We start from the raw sequence: 24,062 nt of genomic DNA on the forward strand, positions 1-24,062 counted from the left end.
CTTAAACGTTCATTTCAAATGCTTCTCTCTTTAAATCTTCCCTTGATGCTTCCCTTGCCCATAATTTACCTACTGTTGGTCTGAGTTCTTATCTCTACTTACTTACTTACCATGTTGCTGTAATATACATGTCTCTCCTCTACTGAGTCAAGTTCCCCAAGGGTACTCTGAAAAGTTGCTTAATCCTTGTGATTATGAACCTGAAATAGCGGCAGTCATCCTGGCTCCATCTTCGTCCCTGGGCTTTGTAAAGATCAGATGAGTTGTATGTTTTGGTGCTTTACAAACAGCAAATGGGAGATGATGGCGTTATTTCCTGTCCATTTGCTAATATGATGAATAACAGCCTTAAATTAACAGGCTGGTTAAGCAGCCGTTGTTCCTAGCATCTGTGTAGCATCCTCTGATGTGTCCTGAATTTCTCAATGGAAAAAAAAACACAAAACTCATTGTTTATTCTCCAGCTCCTTTACTGGGGACGTCCTTTCAGCTTTTTCCTTTGCCTTTCCTCTCTGAAGTCCTTAAGCTGTTACTTCTCAGCTGGGCTGTTGCACAGCTGCATCCTCTGTGACTCCAGAGGCTGAGGATCAAGGAATTAGCCAGGGCAGCCTGAATTCCCCGACGTACCAGACATGGCCTCAGCCTGGGATTTGCAGAGCTGGGTCCCGGGAACCCCAAGGGCCGCTTCAGTTCGAAAGGCTGGCTTCCCCTGATGCTGGGCAGTACTGCTCTCCTTCTTTCTGCTGTGTGATGGAGCTGTTGGCCACTGGCCTACGTTAGTCTAATGGATGTGGCAGGGTGGCTGGTTCTGGTCCTTGCACAGACCATGGGGTCTCAAAACCACACTTGACCAAGGATGCTCCTGGCCTAGGGTCCCTCTCCACTTATGCTCCTGGGCTCAGCCATGGATCTCAGATCCCAGAGGCGCTGGCCCTGGAAGCTAAACTTGGGGGTTTCCAACGTCAACCATGTGCTGTGCCAGAGCCAACCCTCTCCACTGACCCTTTCCCGTATCTTCTTTTCAAGCCTGCTCTCGACCTAGATTCCTTTCCTCAAAGCCATTTTATTCAAGGAGGCTCATTGCCATTTCCTGGCACTGGGCCTTGATGTAGGACTTGCAGGGTGACCACAGCATCAGGTCTGGAGAACCAGGGCTCAGTGTCTGTTCCTTTCTTCCAGAAAGCCTCCTTATGAATACAGAGCCATCCTTTCTCTGGTGACCAGCTTTACATACCAGAGATCTCAGTCATAAAAGATCTTACTTCTCTAATCTCTGGGCTGTGGGTATCTGCTTATCCTGTAGTTGCGTAACTAAATCACCCCTTAGATGACAGCATGTGGAAAAAAGGTTTAGCTTATTTTGACTAAAACACCATAGCCAGTGTAAATAAGACACAGCTGTGGACCACAGGGGATCTGGAGGAGATAGCCCTGATTGGAGAGATGGCCTGGCTAGGTGCACAGAATGGGCAGGCGAAGTGGGTGACATTTTGGGGGGCCTTCAGTAATGGCAAGGCTTCCCTGGTGGCTCAGAGGTTAAAGCATCTGCCTGGAATGCTGGAGGCCCAGGTTCGATCCCTGGGTCGGGAAGATCCCCTGGAGAAGGAAATGGCAACCCACTCCAGTACTCTTGCCTGGAGAATCCCATGGAGGGAGGAGCCTGGTAGGCTACAGTCCATGGGGTCGCAAAGAGTCGGACACGACTGAGCGACTTCACTCACTCACTCAGTAATGGCAGAGATGTTGAGGAGGAGTAAGAATTTGTGGACCCAGGGAGAGAGACCTAATGGGGCTGTGAAATCGCTCTGGGTGACCTTGAGGAATTTGCTTTGCTCTCTGAGCTCCTCATTGTTGTGGGGTCTGTGCACCACGGTGGTGGTCATTATGCAGGGGATTCTGGTGTCAGACAGAACAATGGACTTGATAGCGCTGGAGGGTTCCTTCTAAGTGTAAGGTTTTATGAAAAATGACCAAGTTGAGCTGTGAAACGTTCCATCTCCACAAGACACAGCTTCTCACAATGCTTAGTTGCACCCAGGATTCTGCAGACCACAGACATACCATTTAGCACGTTCCCTTTTAGTTTTGGTTCACAGCTATCCTTTCTCTTTAGCTTCTTCTAGTTTTTTTGTCTTCTCTCTCATACTCTTTTTCTCCCACCAGCTTTTGAATCGAAAAGACAAGACCACGTTTGAGAAACTGGACTACCTGATGTCCAAAGAAGATAATTACAAGCGGACTCGGGAATATATCCGAAGCCTGAAGATGGTTCCCAGTATTCCCTATCTAGGTAGGAGTCTGAATAGGATTATTGTTTTTTTAAGAAACCTACTCAGCACCAGATGAGATGTTTTTACAGTTTCTAGTTGAGAAAGTTCCACGAAGCAGCATGGGTCGTGGATAAAGAGGGGATTGGTTGGCTCTTCAGGTTAAAACAGGCTGTTGGTACTCCCTGAGAATGGGGACTTCCTGATGAGGGCCCTGGAACAAGTGATATTCTGCTGCGGATACAGATGCCCAGTGAATCCCAAGCCAGCCTGTAGCTCAGAAGGATCATGAAACTCTTACTGGTCTATCCGCGTCCTTCTGAACTGGGGGAGTGTGTCAGCTGCTCAGTCGTGTCCGACTCTGCGACCCCATGGATGGGGGCCCGCCAGGCTCCTCCATCCATGGGATTTTCCAGGCAAGAATAGTGGAGTGGATTGCTATTCCCTTTTGCAGGGGATCTTCCTGACCCAGGGGTCGAACCTGGGTCTCCCACATTGTCAGCAGACTCTTTACTGTTCTGAGCCTCTAGGGAAGACTGAACTGGGGGAACTCAGGCCCAAATCCCTGTGTTTTGGTTCTCTGGGCATTAATAATATATTATGTAAGATTTGTCTCAATGAAATTGTTATAATGATTATTGATTTTACTGATTCAAAAATAATATGTGTTTATTGCAAGGAATTAGGAAGATAAGAAGATTAGTATCATTTGTTATCTTATCCAGAGATAAACATTATTTTGCTTCAAATCTTTTCATTCGTTTGGGTGCATATAAAATCTGTATGTTTACTCTATTGTGAACATTTAATGTTATTACCTGCATTTCTATACTGTGACTCAGTCCCACTTGGATTTGTCCAACTGAAATCTGCTCTCTGATAATGACACATAAATCGTCTCTACATTTTTGCTATTAAAATTCTGCAGTGGCCATCCCTGTTGCATAAATTTCCTATGTGTAATTATGATTATTACCTTCTAAGAGATTCCTGGAAGTGTGATGATTGGGTCAAAACTTGATGTGAAATTGTATGCCTTTTCATATATATTTTCAAAACGTTCTCCATAGAGGTCGTAGCAATTCATGTTCACATTAGAGGGCAAAGAGATTGCCTGGTTTCCCCATGTGCACAGATGCTTTGTGTTTCCACGTGCTTTTTTTCCTTTATCGTTCCTTTTTCTCCTTTGCCAGTTTAACAGGTGAAAAATACTTCTTATAGTTTGGTTTTCACAGTTATGCTAATTTTATGATATAAAATAATACTGAGAACAAGGGAAATTAAGATTTTATGGATATGGCCCCTAATATTTTCAGAAAGCTAGTGCAAGTTTTTTGAGATACATTTTTGACAACTTTTAAATGTTCTCTATGAGCATTGTGTATTCAGTTTTTTAATTCCTTTAAAACTAATTTGGAAAATTAAACTTTGGTAGAAAATTGTTTCATTTGATCCAAGTTATCAAAATGATTAGCATAAAGTTTTTCCTCACTTAATTTGTTTTGACTGAAAAGTTTTGTGTAATTGCTTATACATTTTAACCTCCTGTATATATGGGCTTATATTTGCTTTGCATCCCTAATAGTGTGCATTTTCATTTTCTCTTTCTTTTTTTTTTTTTTAAATTTGCTTTGCCAGAGGTATGTCTGTTGGTCTTTCCTAAGGATTAGACTCTGTATTTGTGTATCAGTCACACTGTCTTCCTGCTTTCTAATCTATATTCCATCAGTCTAGGATGTGCCTTTTCTCTCCGCATTTTTTAACCTCTCAAATTGGGGTGCATCTTTCAATTGGTGGTAACAAAGCATTGTGACGCTGGTTAATTGGCAGCAGTGTTCCTTATGATACATAAAATAATGGTGCATCCTAAATTTATAATAGATGACATCCTAAATTTGATGAAATATGGAATTTATTCTTTTGTCTCTTACGATTCATTTCTTCTGCTTTCCTTAAGTTGTTTTGTTCTTGTAAACAAATTATTGGCTTATTTGTGTATACATTATTCTTTCTACTTTCATTGGAAAATAGTTACTGGTATACATTTCCCTCTGCTAACTGATGCTTTTGTTGTATCCTACGTGTTTAAATGTATAGTATGCTCACGATGGTCTTAAAAGTGTTCAATAATTATAGTTTCAATTTTTCCTTTATGCAAGCGTTATTTAAGGTAGTGGTGTTTTAAATTTCCAAGCGCTTGAGTGTTTTGCTTTTGGTTTTTTTCAAATGGCTTTATTGAGTTTTAATTCATGTATCACCCATTTAAAGTGTACAACCAGTGGTTTTAGAACATTCACAAAGCTCTGCAACCATCTGCAAACTCAATTTTGGAATGTCTTTGTCACCCCAGAGAGAAACCCCGAACCTGTTTGCAGTCACTCCTTTTCCTCTAGCCACCCCCCTTCCACCCCGTCACCGTCAGCCCTAGACAACTGCTAACGTACCTTCTGGCCTCATAGATTTGCTTATTTGGGACATTTCATATGAATTGAATTGTGCAGTGTGGTCTTTTATGACTGGCTTCTTTCCCTGAGTGTTATGTTTTCAAGGTTCATCCATGTTAGAGCGTGATCAGTGTTTCATTCCTTCTTACTGCCAAATCGTATTCCATTGAATGGATGCACCATATTTTATTCTTCTAAAAATCCATTGATCTTATCTCTGGCTGTGCTGGGTCTTTATTGAGGCGCGGGTTTTTCTCTGGTTGCAGTGCATGGGCTTCTCGCTGCAGCAGCTCTTCTTGTCGCAGAGCACGGGCCCTGGAGCGCCTGCTCGGTAGTTGTGGCACACGCGCTTAGTTGCTCTGCAGCAGGTGGATCTTCCTGGACCAGGGAGCGAACCCGTGTCTCCTGCATTGTCAGGTGGATCTTTACCACTGAATCACCAGGGGAGCCCCCCCACATTTTATTTATCTGTTCATCATTCGAGGGACATATGAGCTGTTTCACTTTTGCGTTACTGTGGATAACACCGCTATAAATGGCTTTGGTTTTTAAGAACAGTCGTCTCTCTAATTTTTTCCATGTTGGTTTTAGGATATATGACCCATATGCTTTTGAGGTTTTTAAAAAAATGTTGATATTTATCTTGTGGTTTAATATAAGATCAATTTGTGTAAATGTTTCATGGGTGCTGGAGAAGATGTAATCTCACAAGTTACTCTTATAATTACAGTATAACATTCAGATTTTTCATTTGTGACAACCTGGTCGACCAAGAACAGAAATATATGTTAGAGTCACTTTGCATTTCTAATAGTTTCTGCCTTACATTATTTCATATACAGTTGGCCCTCCATACCCCTGGGTTCTGCATTCATGGATTCAGCCAACCCTGGGCTGAAAATATTTGAAAAAAGAAATCCACAAAGTTCCAAAAAGCAAAGTTTGAATTTGCCATATGCTGGCAACTATTTGCATAGCATTTACATCGTATTAAGTATTATAAGTAACCCAGAGATGATTTAAAGTATAGGGGAGGGTGTGCGTAGGTTGTATGCAAATTCTTTGGCATTTTACATAAGGGACTTGAGCATCCCTGGATTTGAGTATCTGCAGAGGTCCTGGAGCCAATCCCATATGGATATCAATGACCGAATAGATGTTTTTAACAGTTGCAGATTTGTTATGAAGGGTCCCATACAAAATGATCTTGATTCCATTTATCATTTGCTTTTATTTCATTAATGTTGATTCTGTGAAATCTGATTTATTTTTCCTTTGCATTCATTTTATAAATATTTGACTGTATTTTGTATTTTGATATTTTAAGTTGTTTTGTCCTAAGTGTGACCCTTGGAAATCATATTTGTGCGTGCTTGTGTGTGCTTAGGCGCTCAGTTGTGTCCGACTCTTTGCGACTCCATAGACTGCGGCCTGCCAGGCTCTTCTGTCCGTGGGATTCTCCAGGCAAGAACACTGGAGTGGGTTGCCATGCCCTCCTCCAGAAATCATATTTAGTTGGGCCCAATATGAGAGACCTTGCCTTTTAGTAGGGGAGTAAAAGTCTTTCCCGTGTGTTTAGACTTAAGCAATGTTATTGAATCATCATCTTTTTTTTGTTTTTCTGTTACACTTTCTTATCCTTTCCTTGTTCTCATCTTATAGCTTGCTGTAAACTTAGTGTCCTTCCACCTGGGTGACCATGGCAGTGAATTGCCATCTCAGATATGTAGATGGTTGGGCATGCCTAGCTGCCAAGCCCATTCCCACCTTGCCTGAGGCTGATGAATCGGAAAATGGGTTGGTGGCATTAGGGTGGGGCAACCCCTGGTTTAACTAGCGCAGGTTCTCCAGGGTTAAGGATGACCTCTTCTCGCTCATAAAATGATCACTAGAATTGCTGTTGATCCTCTGCTCCCTCTGCGCCTGGCACTTGGCTAGGTGCTTTAATGCATCAACTCAGTGAATGCTCACCATGGCCCAGTGAGTAAGCAGGTGCTGAGAGGTTGCCTCGGGTCACAAAACAGGAGCACGGCAGAGCCAGGCCTTGGCCCAGATGGCCTGGCTGTCAGCCCTCGGCTCTGACGCTGCCCTCTCCCGACTCCCCACCTCCACCCTCAGGTCATTATCCCCCCTTTCAATTGTCACCTGCATGTCCTCTGCTACTGATGACTTGTGGATGGTCTCCATCGGGCACTAGTATGGTGGGATTAATAATATACTTGCGATTAATAATACAGTGGGATCAATACACTTTATACAAGTAGGATAAATCGTCTTGGCACTTTGCTGTGACACTGCTCGTGGACCACAAAGCAGTGTGGTCTTGGGCTTCTGAGGGATCGGTCACTGGGCCTCAGCCAAGGGCAGACTGGACCAATACTGTCTCCCCTTGCTAACCTATGTCCCTTCTCATCAGACTAAGCGTATGCTTCCAGACCCCTCCCCTTCAGATGAGTCCCGTTCAGACAACTGGCCAGATGCCCCTCGTGAGTGACCACGTCAGGCCAAAGGACAGGTCCGCTCTTCCAGCAGATACGTAGCCTGTGCCCCAGTCCAACGCCGCTGAGTTTCTGGACAGACGCCCTCTGCTTGTCCTTGGTCATCTCATTGCAGCTGCCTTCCTGGCAGGTCCTCCCTGAGAGGTTTCGTGCGGGCCTCTGTTCTCCCGCAAGACCCTCCTGCTGGCCCCCGAGTGAGCCCCGTGCCATGGCCTGCTCCTGCCCTTTCAGCCCCACGAGGCTCTCCCTCCCCGCTTAAGCCAGCTAGGCTGCACTTCTCATCCTCGCACCAGAACGACTCCTGACACGTACACGTCAGATGGAAAGAACAGGAGGCGGATCCACCGTGCTTCCTGTCCTCAGGATGCTGTGTGAGGGTTTACGATGGGGTGTGGGGGTGCACGATTTCATGACAAGGAATGAAACAAGACCCCATCCTGAGGGCAGCTGGGGCCTCCCTGCCCTCTGTGGCTGTGGAGAGACCCTGCCCAAATGGAGGTTGTGGTTTTAGTACTAGATTCCTCTTGAAAACCCAGCTTGTCCTAGGGATGGATTTGTTTATCAAAAGAGGAAAAGTTACATAATTCCTGGAAAGTACAATATAGGAAAAAATGTCTGAAACCATTTCTTTTTCCCCTGGCAACATCCTCACTGTAGGTCTTTCCCTGGGGGAGAGGGGGTTATGCTCTGGGAGGGGCTTGAGGTCAGTCCGTGCTATTTTCAGCTGCTGTGTTCTTTTAGTTCCTGCTTAAGACCTTGAGCGCTGCTTCAGTGGTTATTTGCCTCTGATAGCAAGTATGGGTTTTCTTTTGGTAACGATTCTTTTAAACCGCTGTGGAAGCTTCGACACCGCCTGGTTTCCTGGGACCGACCGTTCCCACCTGTGTCCCTTACTCCGTGTGAAGACCTCCTCATGCAGTGCTAGCAGTTGTTATTAACCGTGTGGGTGTGTGTTCCAGCTCCTTTCGATGCAAATTTTAGAGCCAGTTGGCTGCACTTTGGTGCACTGTTTCTCGTGAAACATAATTTAAAAAACACCGAGGGAAAAATTTACCGCATTTTAAAAATAAGACTCTCTTTGTCTCAAAAAGTTTATTCCCATTTACTTCAGAGTGCAAAAACAGTGGTGGGAAATAGTCGAGTCAGTTATTTGTAGCTTAATTTTATCTGATAGCAACTCCTTGTAAATACCCAGTTTGGGTCAAAATGATAACAGAAGCAGGCAGTGAGCTGTGAAGAGTAGCTACAGCATTTGTTTCTAAGTAGCTTTATTGACTTACAGGGTGTTTGGTTTTTAGTACGTATAATTCCCTCCAGGAAATAGCTAAATCAAATTAGGAATGTAATGGCTTTTAAAAGGGTTAGAGCCTGATTCTAAAAGTAACTATAGGCAATAAGGAAAATGGTGATCTCTCTCAAGGAACATAAAGTAGGCATCCTGACAGTTCTGAACAGTAAAGAGAACATTTAGATTCTTAGTAAATTTACCCAGACTTCTAATGTGTGAAGTACATTTCTAGAATCTAAGCTGTTCCTTCAAACAAACAAACCCTTCCATTAAAAAAAAAAAAAAAAGTAAGGCTTTATTTTCAGACAGAGATTCTGAAGTTTAAAATAAAGGCAAGTTGTTTCCAGATTCAGAGTATAAAGTTAACCGACCTAAACTGAGGGATATCTAAAGGACTTTGGAAAAGAAGTAGTTATCGGCCAAAAAGAAGGGTTTAATCCCGATGCCCCCAAACCCCCAGAACCGGTGGCAAGGGAGGGGCTCCCGCTCTGGGCCTGAGAGCAGCACGCACCAGGCCCTTTGTAGGATGGGTGTCGGACTCCGGTTCTGCTCCCGTGGGGCTCACGGCCCAGATCTGGTCACCGGCAGCGCTCTAGAAACCAAATGAGCTGAGCACTGTGGCGGGAAAGGCAGAGGAGCAAATAAAGGGGGCCCGTCCCAAGCTGGGGGCCAGAAGCCCTAAAAGATGAGTAAGCTGGGTGAGGAGGTGGGATGCAAGCGTCCCAGACGAAGAAAGCAGCTTGCGCAAGAGCCCCGAAGTGGGGAAAAATGACGTTTGTTGGAAAAACTGGCTGGAGAGTAGAGAATGCTGGGGGCGCACGGCAGGAGGGTCGTGAGAAGCAGCTGGAGTGAGAGGGAGGTGAAGTCTCTTAGGGCCTAGACACTGGGAGTGGGAGGCTCAGCGTCCAACCCCACGAGCAGTGGAGGATCAGAAGGGTTTAAGAGTACAGGCGAGCCTGGCTTGGGCTTGCCTGGAACATGGGTCTCCTGGCCGATAGCGGATGCCTGGCTTAGAGAAAATCAGGTTGTAAGGGGGAAGGCCAGGCCGGTGGCCATGCAGAAGCCTGTGGCACATCACTGTATTTCAGAAATTGTTGGGGGTGGGAGAGGGAAAGCCCTTCTGAAAGCAGTTCATTTTTGAGCAAAACCTGGGAAAGACCTAAAAGAGACTTCAGTGAGCATGTCTGCCTCATGGAGATGCCTCATCAGAACGAGCTAGATGGCATCTCCCTGAACCTGGGCTTTGGGGATGAAGATGTGTGTGCGTTCGAGCAGAGATGAAAGAGCACGGACATACGCTCTCTTGATGGTCCTCCACAAGGCAGGAGGGCTTGAGCTGAAGGATGCCGGCAGAGCTTCTGCTTCCCCCTTGGTGGGGGCCTCTGCCACCCCAGGACCAAAGTTGGGTGGTTCCCAAGTCAGGGTGACCACAGTGTTATCCAACTGTCCCCAGGCTTGTCCGCATTAAGGGCAATCCTTTCCTTTAACGCCCAATTGAAAAAATTCCATTCTACATGCAGGAAATCCAGTCTTTTTTCCCTTCAGTTTCCCCACCCCACGTGTTTGCAAGAATCCCCAAGGAATACTCATTTGTTCCACAGATCCATCCTGGTCGTTCCTGGAGCCTCAGCCTGCTGCCTGGCCGCACACCTCTGATCCCTCCCTCCAGTCATCTCCTGCTTTCCTACCCTGTCTCTCCAGCTGGACCCGTGTGGAGCCAGGCTCCTCCTTCCTTAGCCGGGGAAGCACAGCTTGGGGCTGGCTAAGGGATGTCGAGGCAACAGAGAAAAGCCTGTGTTCCAGAATGCCTGTCCCTGGAGCCCAGGGCCATGCTCCTTGCCTTCTCTACCCCAGAGCCGCAAGCTGTAGGCCCTGACCTGCCGCCCTCCCTCCTCCTGAGCCCGGAGAGCCTTAGATCAGGCCTCTCCTTCCCCCATATCAAGGCATCCACCCCCACAGTGGCCCAGCAGGCAGGGGTAAGCTGTGTGCTTCTCAGTCAGCGGAGTAACACAACGACACAACGCATCTGCACAGAAGGAATCCTTTCCCATTATTTTGTCTAGTTTTCAGCTGCATATGATCTCAGACCTCTCCCTTCCAGAGAGGATTTTGCCTTTTACTTTTGCAATCTCAGGATTTGTTACCTGAAAATCCACTATTTTTCTGGGACTTCAGAGTCCTGCTCAGTTTTTACAAAAAGCTAGTGGATGCAGCTTCCTTGGTGGCTCAGTGATAAAAAAAAAAAAAAAAAAAATCCACCTGCCGATGCAGGAGACACGGGTTCAGTCCCTGATCCAGGAAAATCCCACATGCGGAGGGGCAACTTAGCCCACGTACCACGATGACTAAAGCCCGCGCACCTAGAGCCTGTGCCCAACAACGAGAAGCCACCTCAATGAAAAGTCCATGCACAGCAACTAGAGAGTAGCCCCCCGCTCGCCACAGCTAGAGAAAAGCCTGAGCTCAGCAACGAAGACCCAGTGCAGCCAAAAATAAAGAAATTAATGAAAACTTTTTAAAAAGCCAGTGGATGTTGTTAAAACCCCCATTTTGCAAATGAAGGAATCCCTACAATTTCACTTATGACCTACCAAAGTCGTATGCCAGCTGGATACCAAGTTTAACTCAAGACTACTTGTTCACGGCTGGAGTTCCACCCACCTTAACTTATGCATCCTCTGTTTATCATCTCTGTCTCCATGGAGAGAAACAGTGTGGGAGGAAAACACGCTGGAGGGGAGGTTTGTTTCTTCCGTGCTCTGTGGCCCAGAGCTGCGCACCTTGTCACACTGGTCCCTCCTGGGGCACAGGAAGGGCTTGCAGTCAGGTTTTCTCTGGGTCAAGCAGTCTTGTGTGATCCCCAGGAGGACCTGAGAGCATGAGGCCATTTTTGTGCCAGCGAAGGTGTGTTTTCCCAGCAGGAATCGGTTAGAGTCATCAGGATGACTGGTCGTCTTTGACCTTTAGTCTTTGAGTTTCTAATTAGAAGCCAACAGTAATAATAATGACTATTAGAGCACACGTGTGCACCAAACATTTCACACACATTGCTTCATTTAATCCTCCCAACTAGCCTTTCGGGGAGGCATTTTTGTTTGTGTGTGTGTTTTTAACTCATTTTACAGCTGCAAAAGCTGAGAAAAACTCACTAAAAGTTTCTCTACTTACTAGTGCCACTTTCTAATCGTGAGACCACTGCTCAAACCCCGGTCTGACCCCAGTGCCTGCTAACCTCAGAAGACGCCAGATGTTCCTGCTAACAGCTCTTTACCCTCTGGGGAAACCAAAGAGTGGGTGGAAAAGAGGAATGTCACCAGGACCCTCCTGTGTGGTACGGGGGCTTTAGATGGGAGATGGAGGGCCCTGCCAGGGTCAGCCAGCCCTGAAGAAGTGAAGGGTTAGGGATGCAGGAAAGGCTAGAGTTTCTCCAGCCTCAGGACTCACCTGGGGCCGTTGGGATGTCTCTTTTGGAGAGAAGGTAGCCCTGAGAATCTGAGAGATTTCACGTGGTGCACAGCTTCTAAGACGGCCCCCAGTGATTCCTTCTGTAGCCCCTCCCCTGGAGCGTGGCGGGACACACTGACTTGCTACCAGGAAGTTCAGTGTGATGGAAGTAATGGGACATCTCTCCGGGCTTCGGTTATTAAAGGACTATTTCCCTGGGGGGGTGTTGCTGTCTTCTTCCTCGCTCTTGGCGCACACATCCATGGGGAATCTAGCTGCTGAGTATTTGGCAGTCCTGTGGAGAGGCCGGTGGCGAGGGTTTGAGGCCTGCCAGGAGGCACATAAGTGAGTTCAGAAGCAGATGACGCCCAAGCGGAGATCCCGCCCAAGTGGACACTGCAGCCCCGGCCGACAGCTTTACTGCAGTCCCACGGGACACATGAGCCCGAAACACCCAAACACCTGACCCACAGAACTGCAAGATGGCAAATGTTCATTATTGTAGCTGCTAACTGGAGGGGGTGGTGATTTGTTGCACAGCGATGGATAACCAGTGCCCGGCACCATGTGTCACTGCCTCCCGTGTGTTATTTTGTTGTTTCCTCATCTGTGCTGGACCAAAACCAGCTGTAAAACTCAACACATAAACGCCTCTCAGGGTCTCAGTGTTTTAAAAAAAAGAAAAAGACTTGAACTGCCTGAAGTGTACTCATTCATCCATTGCACACATATTTTGTATGGACCCGCCATGGGAATTCAAGAGACGCTGCAGAAACAGAGGGCAAAACAGTGTCCTCAAGGTGCCCACGGACTTGCTGCAGGAGACACAGCAGGCCCCGGGACTGCATTAGGAGCAGGTTACAGTCAAGGCCAGAGAGAGACAGAGAGGCAAGTTCTAATTGTAGGAATCAGGAAATGCTGAGCTACCCCCACAAGGCGGCCTACACAGTGGTGGAACAAGCCAGCAATTCCTGTGTGTATTTTGGGTCTGCTGTATCAGTGGAAGTCCAGAGCTGAGACCTGCTCCCTTGTGGAGGTAGGGCCGACCCAGAAGGATGTGATTGCTATTGACATCTCCCAAACAGAGCAGATGCCTCAGGCTGAACTCCAGACTATGGAAAGCAGGCTTTAGGGAGGGAAAGACTCCTTTTCTCCCCCTCTGGTCTTTAGTCTCTGGAGTCTGGGCTTCTAGTGGTGAAGATGGAGGTGTGTACCCTTGGGCTGTGGGTGCTGAGCTGACGTCTGCAATGAGGGACCAGTGCAGGGGCAAAGAGGAAGGAGTTACTTCCTATCTGCTCTTGACTGTTTATGTAGAGGACTCTGTGAACCCATAAATTCAGGACAAGCCATTGATCCTCAGATTCCTTCAGTTCAGTTCAGTCACTCAGTCGTGTCTGACTCTTTGCGACCCCATGAATCGCAGCACGCCAGGCCTCCCTGTCCATCACCAACTCCCGGAGTTCACTCAGACTCACGTCCATCGATAGTCAGTGATGCCATCCAGCCATCTTATCCTCTGTCGTCCCCTTCTCCTCCTGCCCCCAATCCCTCCCAGCATCAGAGTCTTTTCCGATAAATCAACTCTTCGCATGAGGTGGCCAAAGTACTGGAGTTTCAGCTTTAGCATCATTCCTTCCAAAGAAATCCCAGGGCTGATCTCCTTCAGAATGGACTGGTTGGATCTCCTTGCAGTCCAAGGGACTCTCAAGAGTCTTCTCCAACACCACAGTTCAAAAGCATCAATTCTTCGGCGCTCAGCCTTCTTCACAATCCAACTGTCACATCCATACATGACCACAGGAAAAACCATAGCCTTGACTAGACGGACGTATGCTATTTTCTGTTTACTTTTTGGAGACAGTATATCGGAGTAGTTAAGAGCCAGGGGCCTGCTGGCCAGCCGCTTTCTTTTAGGTCCTGACTCCACCACTAATTAGCTGAGTAATCTTGGAAATGTTACTTGCTTCCCCTCTGCCTCCCTCCATGGTCTTTAAAATGTGAATAATCACAGGATTTACCTCATGGGGTTGTTGGAAAGAGAAAATTGTTGCATGCCGTGAACCCCAGATAATCTTCTACATGGAGTAAACAATAATTGTTTGCTATAAAATATTTATCATTTAAAAAAAAACTCGATAAGAAAAAAGACTGTCAGATGGCTCTCTGGGACAAGCAGGAAGTTCTGGGTCCCTCTTAGAAGCTATTTTTGAGAGGAGGAAATCCTCTAGGGCAGAGGTGGTGAATTCCAGCTGCTCTGTGAGCAAGAAGGGTGCCTGAGGACAAAGCTGACGAGGCTGAAAGGTCCCAGGAAGTTATCCTCAGAAATCATCCAGGTCTTCAGCGTCCGCGAGTGCCTGCTCAGGGCTGGGGTGCTGGGGGGCAGTGGGGCGAGAGCTGCCTGTCGTGGGGCCAGGAAGGCTGTGCCCAGTGGTGCCATTCTGCTCACACTGATCGTGTCCATTTGCTGCTGTTTGTTCAGTCGCTAGGTCGTGTCTGACACTTCTGAGAACCCCCTGGACTGTAGCCCACCAGGCTCCTCTGTCCATGGGATTTCCCAGTCAAGAATACTGGAGTAGGTTGCCATTTCTTTCTCCAGGGGATCTTCCTGACCCAGGGATCGAACTCTCGTCTCTTGCGTCTCCTGCATTGGCAGGTAGATTCTTTACCACTGAGCCACCTGGGAAGCCCAGTGATCCTTTTACAAACTCTTAAAATGACAGAAGTGACACATTGTTTGTTGTAAAGCTTATTTACCTTAGAAAGTCTCTGCTTTGCAGAGGTGGCCAGTGCTGACAGGTGGGTGTGTCCTCCCAGGCGCTTGAATCCACACATACAAGTATCTGGGCACGTGGGCACGTGCAAAGAGTCTTGCCCTTTTTAACCAAACTGGGAACATTGGGGTGAGCAGTCCGTTCTGCACCTTACTTTTTGCCCCCCTTGCAGTGCGGTGGGTATTGTTCAGTGGCACCAAGTGCCCGACTCCTCATTCTTCCCTGTGGCTCTGTGGTGCCTATGGCCACGTGGTGGTCTGTCAGACTGCGGCCTGGACACGAGTCGATTTGTTTGGCCCCAATTGATAAGCACTTACGTCATTTGTACTTTTCCCCTTTGACGGATGCTGCGGTGGAGAACGCCTTTGTGCGTGTGTCTTTGCTCACCTGCCAGGGTATTTCTGAAACACTGTGAGCCGGAGGTGGAATTGCTGGGTAAAGACGACCAGTGGTGCTAGTGAGGACCACTCCGGGCTGCACTGCGCTCCCACCAGCTGTGCCTGCCCACCCGCCTCCTCCACTCCCAGCAGCGCTGGCCTTTCCGGGCTGCGCTGCGCTCCCGCCAGCTGTGCCTGCCCACCCGCCTCCTCCACTCCCAGCAGCGCTGGCCTTTCCGGGCTGCGCTGCGCTCCCGCCAGCTGTGCCTGCCTGCCCGCCTCCCCCACTCCCAGCAGCGCTGGCCTTTGCCTACCAGTGGCTTACGCTGCAATGACGGGGGAAGGAGGGCCTGTAGTTTTCATACACGTTTCTCCACCCACGAGTTCTTTGAGCAGATAAGCTCTGCTTCCTGCCTCAAGGCTGTGCTCCCTGGGCCTGGGCTAGGCAGCTAGGCCGTGCGGCCTCCCACCCAGCTGTCCCTGCTTCCTGCCTCTCGCCCTGAATGTCCATCCTCAGTCCCCCTCCCCGCGTCCCTAGCACAGCTCTGCGCTGCCCTGTGGAGAGGCGCTGAAAGAAGTCCACGCCCAGCACACTCGCCTCGGGCTGGGTCGGCTTCCCCAGCTCCAAGGAAGCTGCGTGCTTTTTCTAATTCGCCCGCTCTCTGAGGTGATTGGGGTGTGGGCCTGTGTCTAAACACGCCTCCAGAGGCAATTCTAATTCCATTCCCTCTTAGTTACTCCCTCTGGACTCCTTAGCCACTCGGGAGGGGCTCTGCTGCAGGTCAGGGCCAGTGTGGCCGGTCCACCCTTGCCCAGGGAGCCGTCTTCCTCACGTGAGACGTCCCTCAGCTCCAGGAGGGCACACGTACCGCCTCAGGGGGAAGGGGTCACCCCTGACCAGCGCGTGGAGACAGATGTATCGTGACCATTGGCACCAGCGGGGGAGGTGCCGCATGTGGAAGTGCTGGGGGAAGGCTGCACAGATGGGAGGGATTATCTGTGTCTGGGCCCCCATGTGTGGGTGAGCTGTTCTGGGATGCCCCAGGTCAGGAGAGACGGGAGCAGCAGAGTGCGCCAGGGACAGCAGATACCAAGACATGTGTCCACAAGTGGCAGAGTCCCAGACTGGGGCTGGTTCTGGCCTCACTGTGAGATCTGAGAGAGACTAGCCAAGCAAGCCCAGGTCCTGAAGCTGTGGAGATGGGAGGCAAGCCGGCACAGCGGGGACCCAGTTCCAGAGGATGCAGACCAAGGCTTGGATGGCATGGAATTGGTGCACGAGGTGATGGCCAGACCAGCTACAAGCAGGACACTCCCCATGCCAAAGGGCGAGGCTTAGTCCATAGATTGTCTGACAAGAGAAAAGGAGAAAGGCAGGGCCAGCCCCGTGAGTCCTGGCAAAGGACTGGAAGCCCCAGGAAGCTGAGCAAGGTCCTCCATCACTGCCCTTACTCTTCTCTGCCGTCAGCATGGGGCTAAATTGGGCAAACAGCCCTGGCCTGACTTCCTGACGTCTGGGGCCCTACCATCCATCCGGCTGCTTCTGCACAGGCAGGCTGGCCGGCCACCTCACACATCTGCTTCTGTGGGCAGCGGACTCCATGCCTCGTGATCCTCAGACATACAGGGATGCGATGATGGAGTGAGGGAGGAGCCTTAGTGGTTTCATTTCATCTCTGGGGACTGAGATCTAACCCTCCCAGAAGCAGGAGCTCAAGAGTCAGACAAGCTCAAGCTCAAACCCTGAGTGTCCCAGGCTACATGTTCTCAGGCCAGTCACCTGGGGCGCATGAGCCTCCAGTTCTATTATGTCAAAGAGAGGCTAATTGTAGAACCCACCTCACAGGGTGGTTGTGAAGGTTTAGAGAGACACACATGGTGCCTGGTGCATGGAAAGCACCCGCCCACAGGTAGTGGGTGGCATGAGTGTTATCTAGAGGAAATACTGCCTGGAAGAGCCCAGCAGCAGGGGACTCGTGGCCTCCTGTCTCCATGGAGGCTGTTGAGAAACTCCGCGTATCCAGGAAGGGCAGGAAGAGCCCCATCTGGGCACAGCTGTGTGTCATGTTTAGTGACACAGCTGAGCCTGGGAGGGCAAGCGTCCGCAGGGGAGGAGCTGGGAACGGGACACGATGTAACGAGTAATGGACAGAATCCATCTAGCTGGCGAAGTGCGGTCTCCAACCACAGCTGGAGTATCGCCTAGACACCCTCTCGGGAACAGCGCCAGCTCTGACCTCTCCTCCCGTGGGACCCTGGGAACTTCCCCTACTCCTTCCACTGCTTTGAGCACCAGCAGCCGCGTGCCTTTCGCACAGCTCTGCTTGGAGCCCAGTCCATAGAAGTGAGGTGGACGACCAGCTGGAACAGGCCAGTTGGGTCCCCTGGCTGGGAGCTAGCCGGGGAGGAGAGAGCCTTCAGGTCTTTGCTGGCACTCAGTCGGGGAAGACACGTGAGCTCAGAAATTCCGTGCTGGGAAAAGCAGATCCTCTCAATGAGAAACAGAGACCCTGCAGGCAAGGGGAAGGGGAAGTGAAGGGAGAGAGGCCGAGAGGCAGCCGCCTGACCTCTTAGAAGGACTTCCAGGCAGTTTCTGGTTCCTGGCCCTCGTGAGGCCCAGCTGCGTCCCTGCTCATGGACTCCGGGAGATACCTCGTGTCCTTATGTAACCAGCTTATTAAAGGAGCTGGACTCAATCAGGTGTAAGAAGAAACCGACTTTATTTTTCCCCAGTGTCCTTTCCAGCCTGCTCTGTGGATTAGCTCTTTTCTCAGTCAACCCAGGGAACTCAGCAGGCCCCAAAGTCTCTCTGCTGTTAACAGTCATGTCCCTGCAGACCGTCCAGGGGAGGGCTCAGAAGCCTGGGCTCCCACAGCCTGGCTGGGCAGGAGGCCTGGGGTGGGGGAGGCACACGCTCAGTCCACCAGAGCCCACCTCCCCGCTGGGCCACAAGCTTTGGGGCCCTCGGGGTGGGGACAGACGTGACAGGTCCGTCTGATGTGGCCCCTGAGGTTGGAGCCAGAGCTGGCACCCTGCGCGTGTGCCCATTGCCAGCACACACGCTCTGTCTTTTCCTCGCTTTGCTCTCCTTTCTCCTTCTGCTGCTGCTTCAGAATTTCCATCCTGGGCACCTCTGACTCAGCTCCCTTCGTAGGAGCAGTGCCCTTCCTTGGCCCCTGGGCCTCCAGCGCTGCCCCCTCCCCTCCATGCAGGCAGCCCCCTGGTTCCTAGGACCCATGTCCGGGCCTCCCTGCCCCCACTGTGGTCTTGCCCTTGGCTCGCAGTGCAGTACCGCTCCTCACTGCTTCCCGCCCCAGCCTGCAGACTTGAGGCAAGAGTCAGATGGCAGTGCTGACACTCACCCATGCCAGGCTCCTGGAACGGTCCCTGGAAGCTCTTCTCGCCAGACTTGAGTAGGGCGGGTGGGGAGCACCTACCCTCCCTGTGGTGGTGGGGAGCATAGCATGGGGACAACTCATCCTCTCCCCCTCGCTCACTCCCACTCCTTGGGATGCACTTTCTGAGCCTCCTACACAGGCCCCAGGTGGGCAGTCAGCTGATGCTGCAGAACCATTGTGGAGCCACCCCCTCACAGGGATGGTCCTGCACCTTGCTCCAGAATGTGGGAACCTTTGGCAGCTATTATTTTGTCCTTAGCCTTTGGAGCCTCAGGTAAAACAGGCAGAAAGAGTGGCTGTTTAACATTTTGTTACACTTAAAAAATGTCCCCTTTTCTGTTTAATCCAGCTCTCTAGCTTTCCCTTACTGCAACTGAGAGTCTTTCCTGGACCGATACAATGGATGAGGTGCTCCTGGGAGATCAGGGGACCCTTGAGTTCCCACAAAGCACCTGTGGATTATGAGCGTCGTGGATTCCCGCCCCATGTTTGCAGTAGTTCAAAGGTTTCTGTTTTCAGTCTTGGCTCAGATCCGCTTGGTTCGGGGGAGGGGTGCCATTCAGCGTCACTCTCTGTCTTCCCGCCACGTTCCCCGCAGGAGTCCAGCAGGTGGGTGCCCTCTATCCACCAGGGTTTCACTGACTTCCTCCGGGGTTTGTCTGTGGATGCGCTCACCATGAAGACCTTAGTAGCAGGAGGAGCCCAGTGACTGTCCCCTTAGAAGTCCCTGGGTGGGATAGGGGAGTAGGAGGGGTGTGGATGTGGGTTTGGTCGGGCTGAGTGCTGATGGGCTGCAAGCTGGCCGGGAGCGACTCCCGGGGCACCAGGAGCTCTGCTCTGAGCACCACCCTTTCCTCTCCCTGGTCTCCTCTTCGATGCTGTTGGTTTGGTGAACTGCTCCCCTCCTGCCGTTTTACCCCAGGGAGAGTGGATTTCCTAGTCTCTGATGCGCTTATTCCTTCCTCTCCTTCCACATAGCTGGGGTATGATTTGACCAAGACCCAGTTTTAGGTATCAGGGTGGGTGGGGCTTGGTGAGATGGTCGGATGGCATCGTGGACTCAATGGACAGGAACTTGGGTGAATTCTGAGAGATGGTGAGGGTCATGGAGGCCCGGCGTGCTGCAGTCCATGGCGTTGCAGAGAGTCGGACATGACAGCGACTGAACGACAACAACAACAGTTTTGGGTATCGGGGTGAGTGGGGCTTGGAGAACGGTGGTGTCATGCCCTGCTTTTGTTGGATTCCCAACCAGTTGAGAAAAAATGTTGCTGTCCCTCATCCCCCTCTCCCGAGCTCGCAGCTCTGGGGTTTGTACAGATGACCAATGACAGGTTAGGTTAGGCTCTGTCTTCCTCTGCCTTCTATCCTTGCATGCCACGCACTCCACTCCAGGTATCCACGGGTGGGGTGGGCATGGTCTGGGCCAAAGTTGAGGACCCTTGGTAGTGTCCAGATTCCACTGTGACCCCCACCACTGACTGGGGGTTTGGGAGAAGGGAGTTGAGAACTCTTTCCTTAGAGCCTGACACCCCGAACCTTCTGGAATAATCCTGCAGGCACATTTTTACCAGCACTTTGGCTGCAAGCCCCACTTTCTCCCCTACTGTGGAGTGAGAACAATAGTCCCTCCTTCACAGGCTGCTGTGAGGTCACATACGTGGACACAAGTCCAGTTCCCAACACTTAGTAAGCTTCAGTAAGCATCAGTCTCTCCACACGACAGCTCTGCCAGAAAAGACTCTCGTATGGCACCATTGCTTGGTTATCACGAAGAGAGATGGGTGAGTCCAAAGGTTTAAGTGCATTTCAAATTTTGATATATGCATTGCCAGGCTGCTCTTCAGAAGTACTGAATCAGTTTATACTTCCATCCAGAGTACACGGAGGACGTGTTTCTTCTCTATTCCCTTGTCAGCATGGAGACTGACCTTTTCTCGTCTTTGCCAGTCTGCCAGGCACCGTGTGATGGGCGGTGCTTGATTTAATGTGCCTCTCTGCTGCCTCTTTGCTCGTCTGCTGGCCCTTTGTGAGTCTTCCCCCGTGCGTGCTTCACCAAGTTTTCCAGAACAGTGTTTATATCTTTCTTCATAATTCGAAAGAGTTCCTGGCACAGCATGAATGTCAATCCTAAATTTCTCTCTCATTTAGTATTTGCTTTTCAGTCTTGGCCGTGTTTCATTTTGCTTTGTTTGTCAGAGGGCAAAAAACGTGGTATTTTCTTTAGTCCTATTCCTTGTCTTTCCGTTTACGGTTTTGGGGTTTCCCGTCACGCCCAGAAACGCCTTCCCTGTCCACTGAAGGTGGTTCTAGCAGCTTGTGTGGAAGTCATATTGCAACGAGGAAGGCGAAGGCACAGGGCTCCTGGTCTGGTGGGGAGCCTCAGTCAAGGGGAGCGAGGAGGAAGGCCTATACCAAGGCGGAGAAGAGGCCCTGCACAGAGGGGTGGAGGACCATGGCCAGGGAGAGGGAGGAGTCCTTGCTTCTGGCCCGAGCAGTTGAGTAGGCGTGCCTGCTCAGTTGTGTCTGACTCTTTGCAATCCCATGGACTGTAGCCCCCCAGGCCCCTCCATCCATGGAATTCTCCAGACAAGAATACTGGAGTGGGTAGCCATTCCCTTCTCCAGGGGATCTTCCCGACCCAGGGATCGAACCTGGGTCTCCCACCTTGCAGGCACATTCTTTACCATCTGAGCCACTACAGAAGCCCAGAGCAGTTGAGTAGATGGTGCCATTTGATGAAATGGGACCAGACCTGGGGAAGGGTGTTCTAGGGGTTGACTGCACTGCCTATATCCAGCAGAGACATCCAGAATACAACTGGACTTAAGGAGGTGGGACTCCAGAGGGCCTTCGTGGCCTGAGGTTCTGTCATGGGACTCCTGAGGACGCGGGTGGCAACCAGGGATACGTAGAGTGGAGTGTCATTTAATAGATTTTGGTGGACGAATCTCTTCCTGGTGTTACTCAAAGAGGCTGTGGTGTCAGAGGCCCCAGGAAGGCTTTCTAAAACAATAACACACGGTGTAGATACATCCAAATAGCGCAGACGGCTTTTATTGCAGATGTGTTATTACAAGGATAATCTGAGAATATATTAAAAAAAAAAACCCTCCCTTTTATATACACAAAACGTGCTACATGGTACACTTGTGAGACTGCTGAGGTAATAGGCACATAGCCGGACGCAAACAGTACCAAACGTTCCACCGTCTCACCCGCCCGCCCTGACCCATGCGCCCTCCAGGAGGGTCTCACCTTCTTGTTGGTCCCTTACTCCCTGCTTGGCAAGAGTCCCAGCAGTACCAAGCCTGATGCTTCAGGGCCAGCAATGTGCTGACCGAGGGCTCCGTGGCCCCTGGTTATTCATTAACTCACAGCAAGTGGCCAGTTCTCGTTTTTGAGGCACCTGGTCTCTGGGGAAGTGTAGTCTGGAGACGAGATGTGGACGCCAGTCAGCCTGAGAGCATGGCACCTTTGGTCTGTAGCCGTTTGGGGCCCCCAACAATTGGATGGTGGTTTCTCTTCAGTTGAATATCTTCTGGCAAGGTAGGCTATTATTTCTGTGGAGGTTAAAATGGCAGGTAGGCTAGCGTGTGGCTGGAAAGTACGAGACTGAAAAACCATTGTCCGCGCGGCCGAGAGCGAGCTTTGGGGCCTGACTTTCCCTTTCCTGACCACGTGGAGTCCAGACTGTTTCCTACTAAGAAGCTAGGGAATCTTGCCCGGGAAGAAAGCACAGGGGGACAGAAAGGGTGAGGAGTAAGTCGGCCAGGAGAGGAGAACAGGAAAGGTGCCTGGAACTCGAGTGCCTGGGACTGGAGCGCAGAAGGGACTTAGTGAATGGGGCGGAGTAAATGTGCAGGCGGGTGGGCGGCTGGCTGGCTGGGGAGGTGGTGAACTGTCCTGAGAACAAGGAGAAGGCTAGAAATAGAGAGGCGAGGGTATTCTGAAATTGGGTTAGGTGCCAAAGAGGATCTTGAGCAAGGAGGTTGGGAAGCCCGGTGTGAGAGGGCAGCACTGTGGCCGGCCCTAGGAGCAGCCAGGCTCGGGGAACACCAAGCACTGCTGTCGGAACTGGAGCGACGCGGTCTGCAATGCGCCCTCAGACTCAAGTAACACAACACGAATGAAGTGCTCTTCTCCTAAGAGCAGAGCTGTCGTGAGCAGCCCTCAACGTCTGAGAGTTGGATATACGCGTGTTTCAGTATATACGGCAAACCTATATATATGTATCTAGATATATGGCACGGGTATATATCTAAACGCATATATATGCGGCATACATACAGGTGCACGAGGTCAGCTCACACACGTGTATATTACGAAGGTACTTTGCAGGTGTGTTTTATTGTAGGGACTTAATTTACTTAAAGAAAGACTTGTGTGCAGTCCTGTCCTGTCTGGAAACACGAAGGGCTGTCCGAGGTGCAGAGGAGTATTAGGGACAGAGATCGGTCGCATTTATCTGCTGCGGTGACTTGGGGAATCAGAGTCCAGCGTCCCGGTCCTTGCGGCCCTGAGGGGGGCCAGCCTAGTGGAAGGTGTTGGGGTTGGGCCGGATCATCATCACCACCTTCTTGAGCGAGTAGGAACCTCCACGGAACTCAGCCCAGTAGACCCCGTCTTGGTAGCGGCTCCGGTAGTGGCCCCCACGGTACCAGACCCCATTGAGGTTGGAGTGGGCGCAGGCGTTATACCACCAGCCCCCCTTCTGGTAGTGGGCACAGTTGCCTGCAGGAGAGAAAGAGTAAGAAGTTCAGGGAGGAGGTTTGACCTGTGTCCGCTGTTTGCTCTCGAGGGGCTTCAGAGGGACCCCCGCCCAGTGGGGGGCATTTGGAACAAAGATGCCAGAGAGGGCATGGGGCCTCAGACCTGCTCAGACCTTCCCTCCGACTGGGGCTCTGTGATCTTGGGCGAGCAACCTAACCTTGGTGAGCCCCTGAACACTCCTTGTAAAACAAGGATGAAGCGATGCCCCCGCACAAAGTAGGTAGGACCCACCTGGGAGCTGAAGGAGGCTGAGTACTAGCCCAGGGCTAGCTGCGGAGCAAGCACCGGGGAGGGCTCCACACCCCGGGTTTGTGCAGAAAACGGAAATGACCCGAGGTGGGCGGGTTGAGAGCCAAAGGTTTTTTCTTAGGAATTTCTTTTTCGTTGAAACTATTAGATCAAGAGTCTTCCGAGAGTGACAAAGGAAGTGTTTAGGATGAAATGTTCCTTTATTCCCCCCTAGCCTGTCATCCAGGCTTTTTTTTTTTTTTTTTTTTTTTCACGAAAGCAAGATATTTTCATAAAGTTTCTGGCACCCTCATATCATGCTCGATTGTGCTGCCAAGGACAAGCAGTTCGGAACACCAGTAAAAGTGTGGGCAAGGCACAAGCGGGCATGCAGGGGCATCGCCCTTCCCAGGAGTGGGGAAGACACTGTCAGGCCCAGGGGGGCACCCACTCAGTGGACGGGCTGCCTTATCAGATCTGTGGGTTTGGCGACCCAGCGGGGCCCCGGTCTCAGCAGACACGCCGCCTCCTGGGGGCCCCTGCGGCAGGGTCAGCTCTGTGCCAGGGAGTAGGT

General features: G+C 50.4%; 2 protein-coding genes and 1 non-coding gene across 14 annotated transcripts in view; 2 read left to right on the plus strand and 1 right to left on the minus strand.

Moving 5' to 3' along the window:
• The window catches only part of RALGPS1 (Ral GEF with PH domain and SH3 binding motif 1), a 300,991-nt gene that overhangs the window by 134,192 nt on the left and 142,737 nt on the right, over positions 1-24,062 (plus strand). For all 12 annotated transcript variants that reach the window (XM_018055789.1, XM_018055792.1, XM_018055795.1 and 9 more), the window contains one exon: positions 2,164-2,290. In XM_018055789.1, the coding sequence (XP_017911278.1) occupies positions 2,164-2,290 (127 nt within the window). The remainder of the gene's footprint in view (positions 1-2,163; positions 2,291-24,062) is intronic.
• TRNAS-GGA lies at positions 1,519-1,590 on the plus strand. Its single transcript has one exon. It is a non-coding gene; the product is annotated as a tRNA-Ser (tRNA).
• The window catches only part of ANGPTL2 (angiopoietin like 2), a 35,938-nt gene continuing 33,394 nt past the window's right edge, over positions 21,519-24,062 (minus strand). Inside the window, exon 5 of the mRNA XM_018055801.1 lies at positions 21,519-23,221. Within this exon, the coding sequence (XP_017911290.1) occupies positions 23,022-23,221 (200 nt within the window). The 3' untranslated portion in view covers positions 21,519-23,021. The remainder of the gene's footprint in view (positions 23,222-24,062) is intronic.

This window comes from Capra hircus, chromosome 11 (assembly GCF_001704415.2).
Source record: "Capra hircus breed San Clemente chromosome 11, ASM170441v1, whole genome shotgun sequence".
NCBI classification, from domain to species: Eukaryota; Metazoa; Chordata; class Mammalia; order Artiodactyla; family Bovidae; genus Capra; species Capra hircus.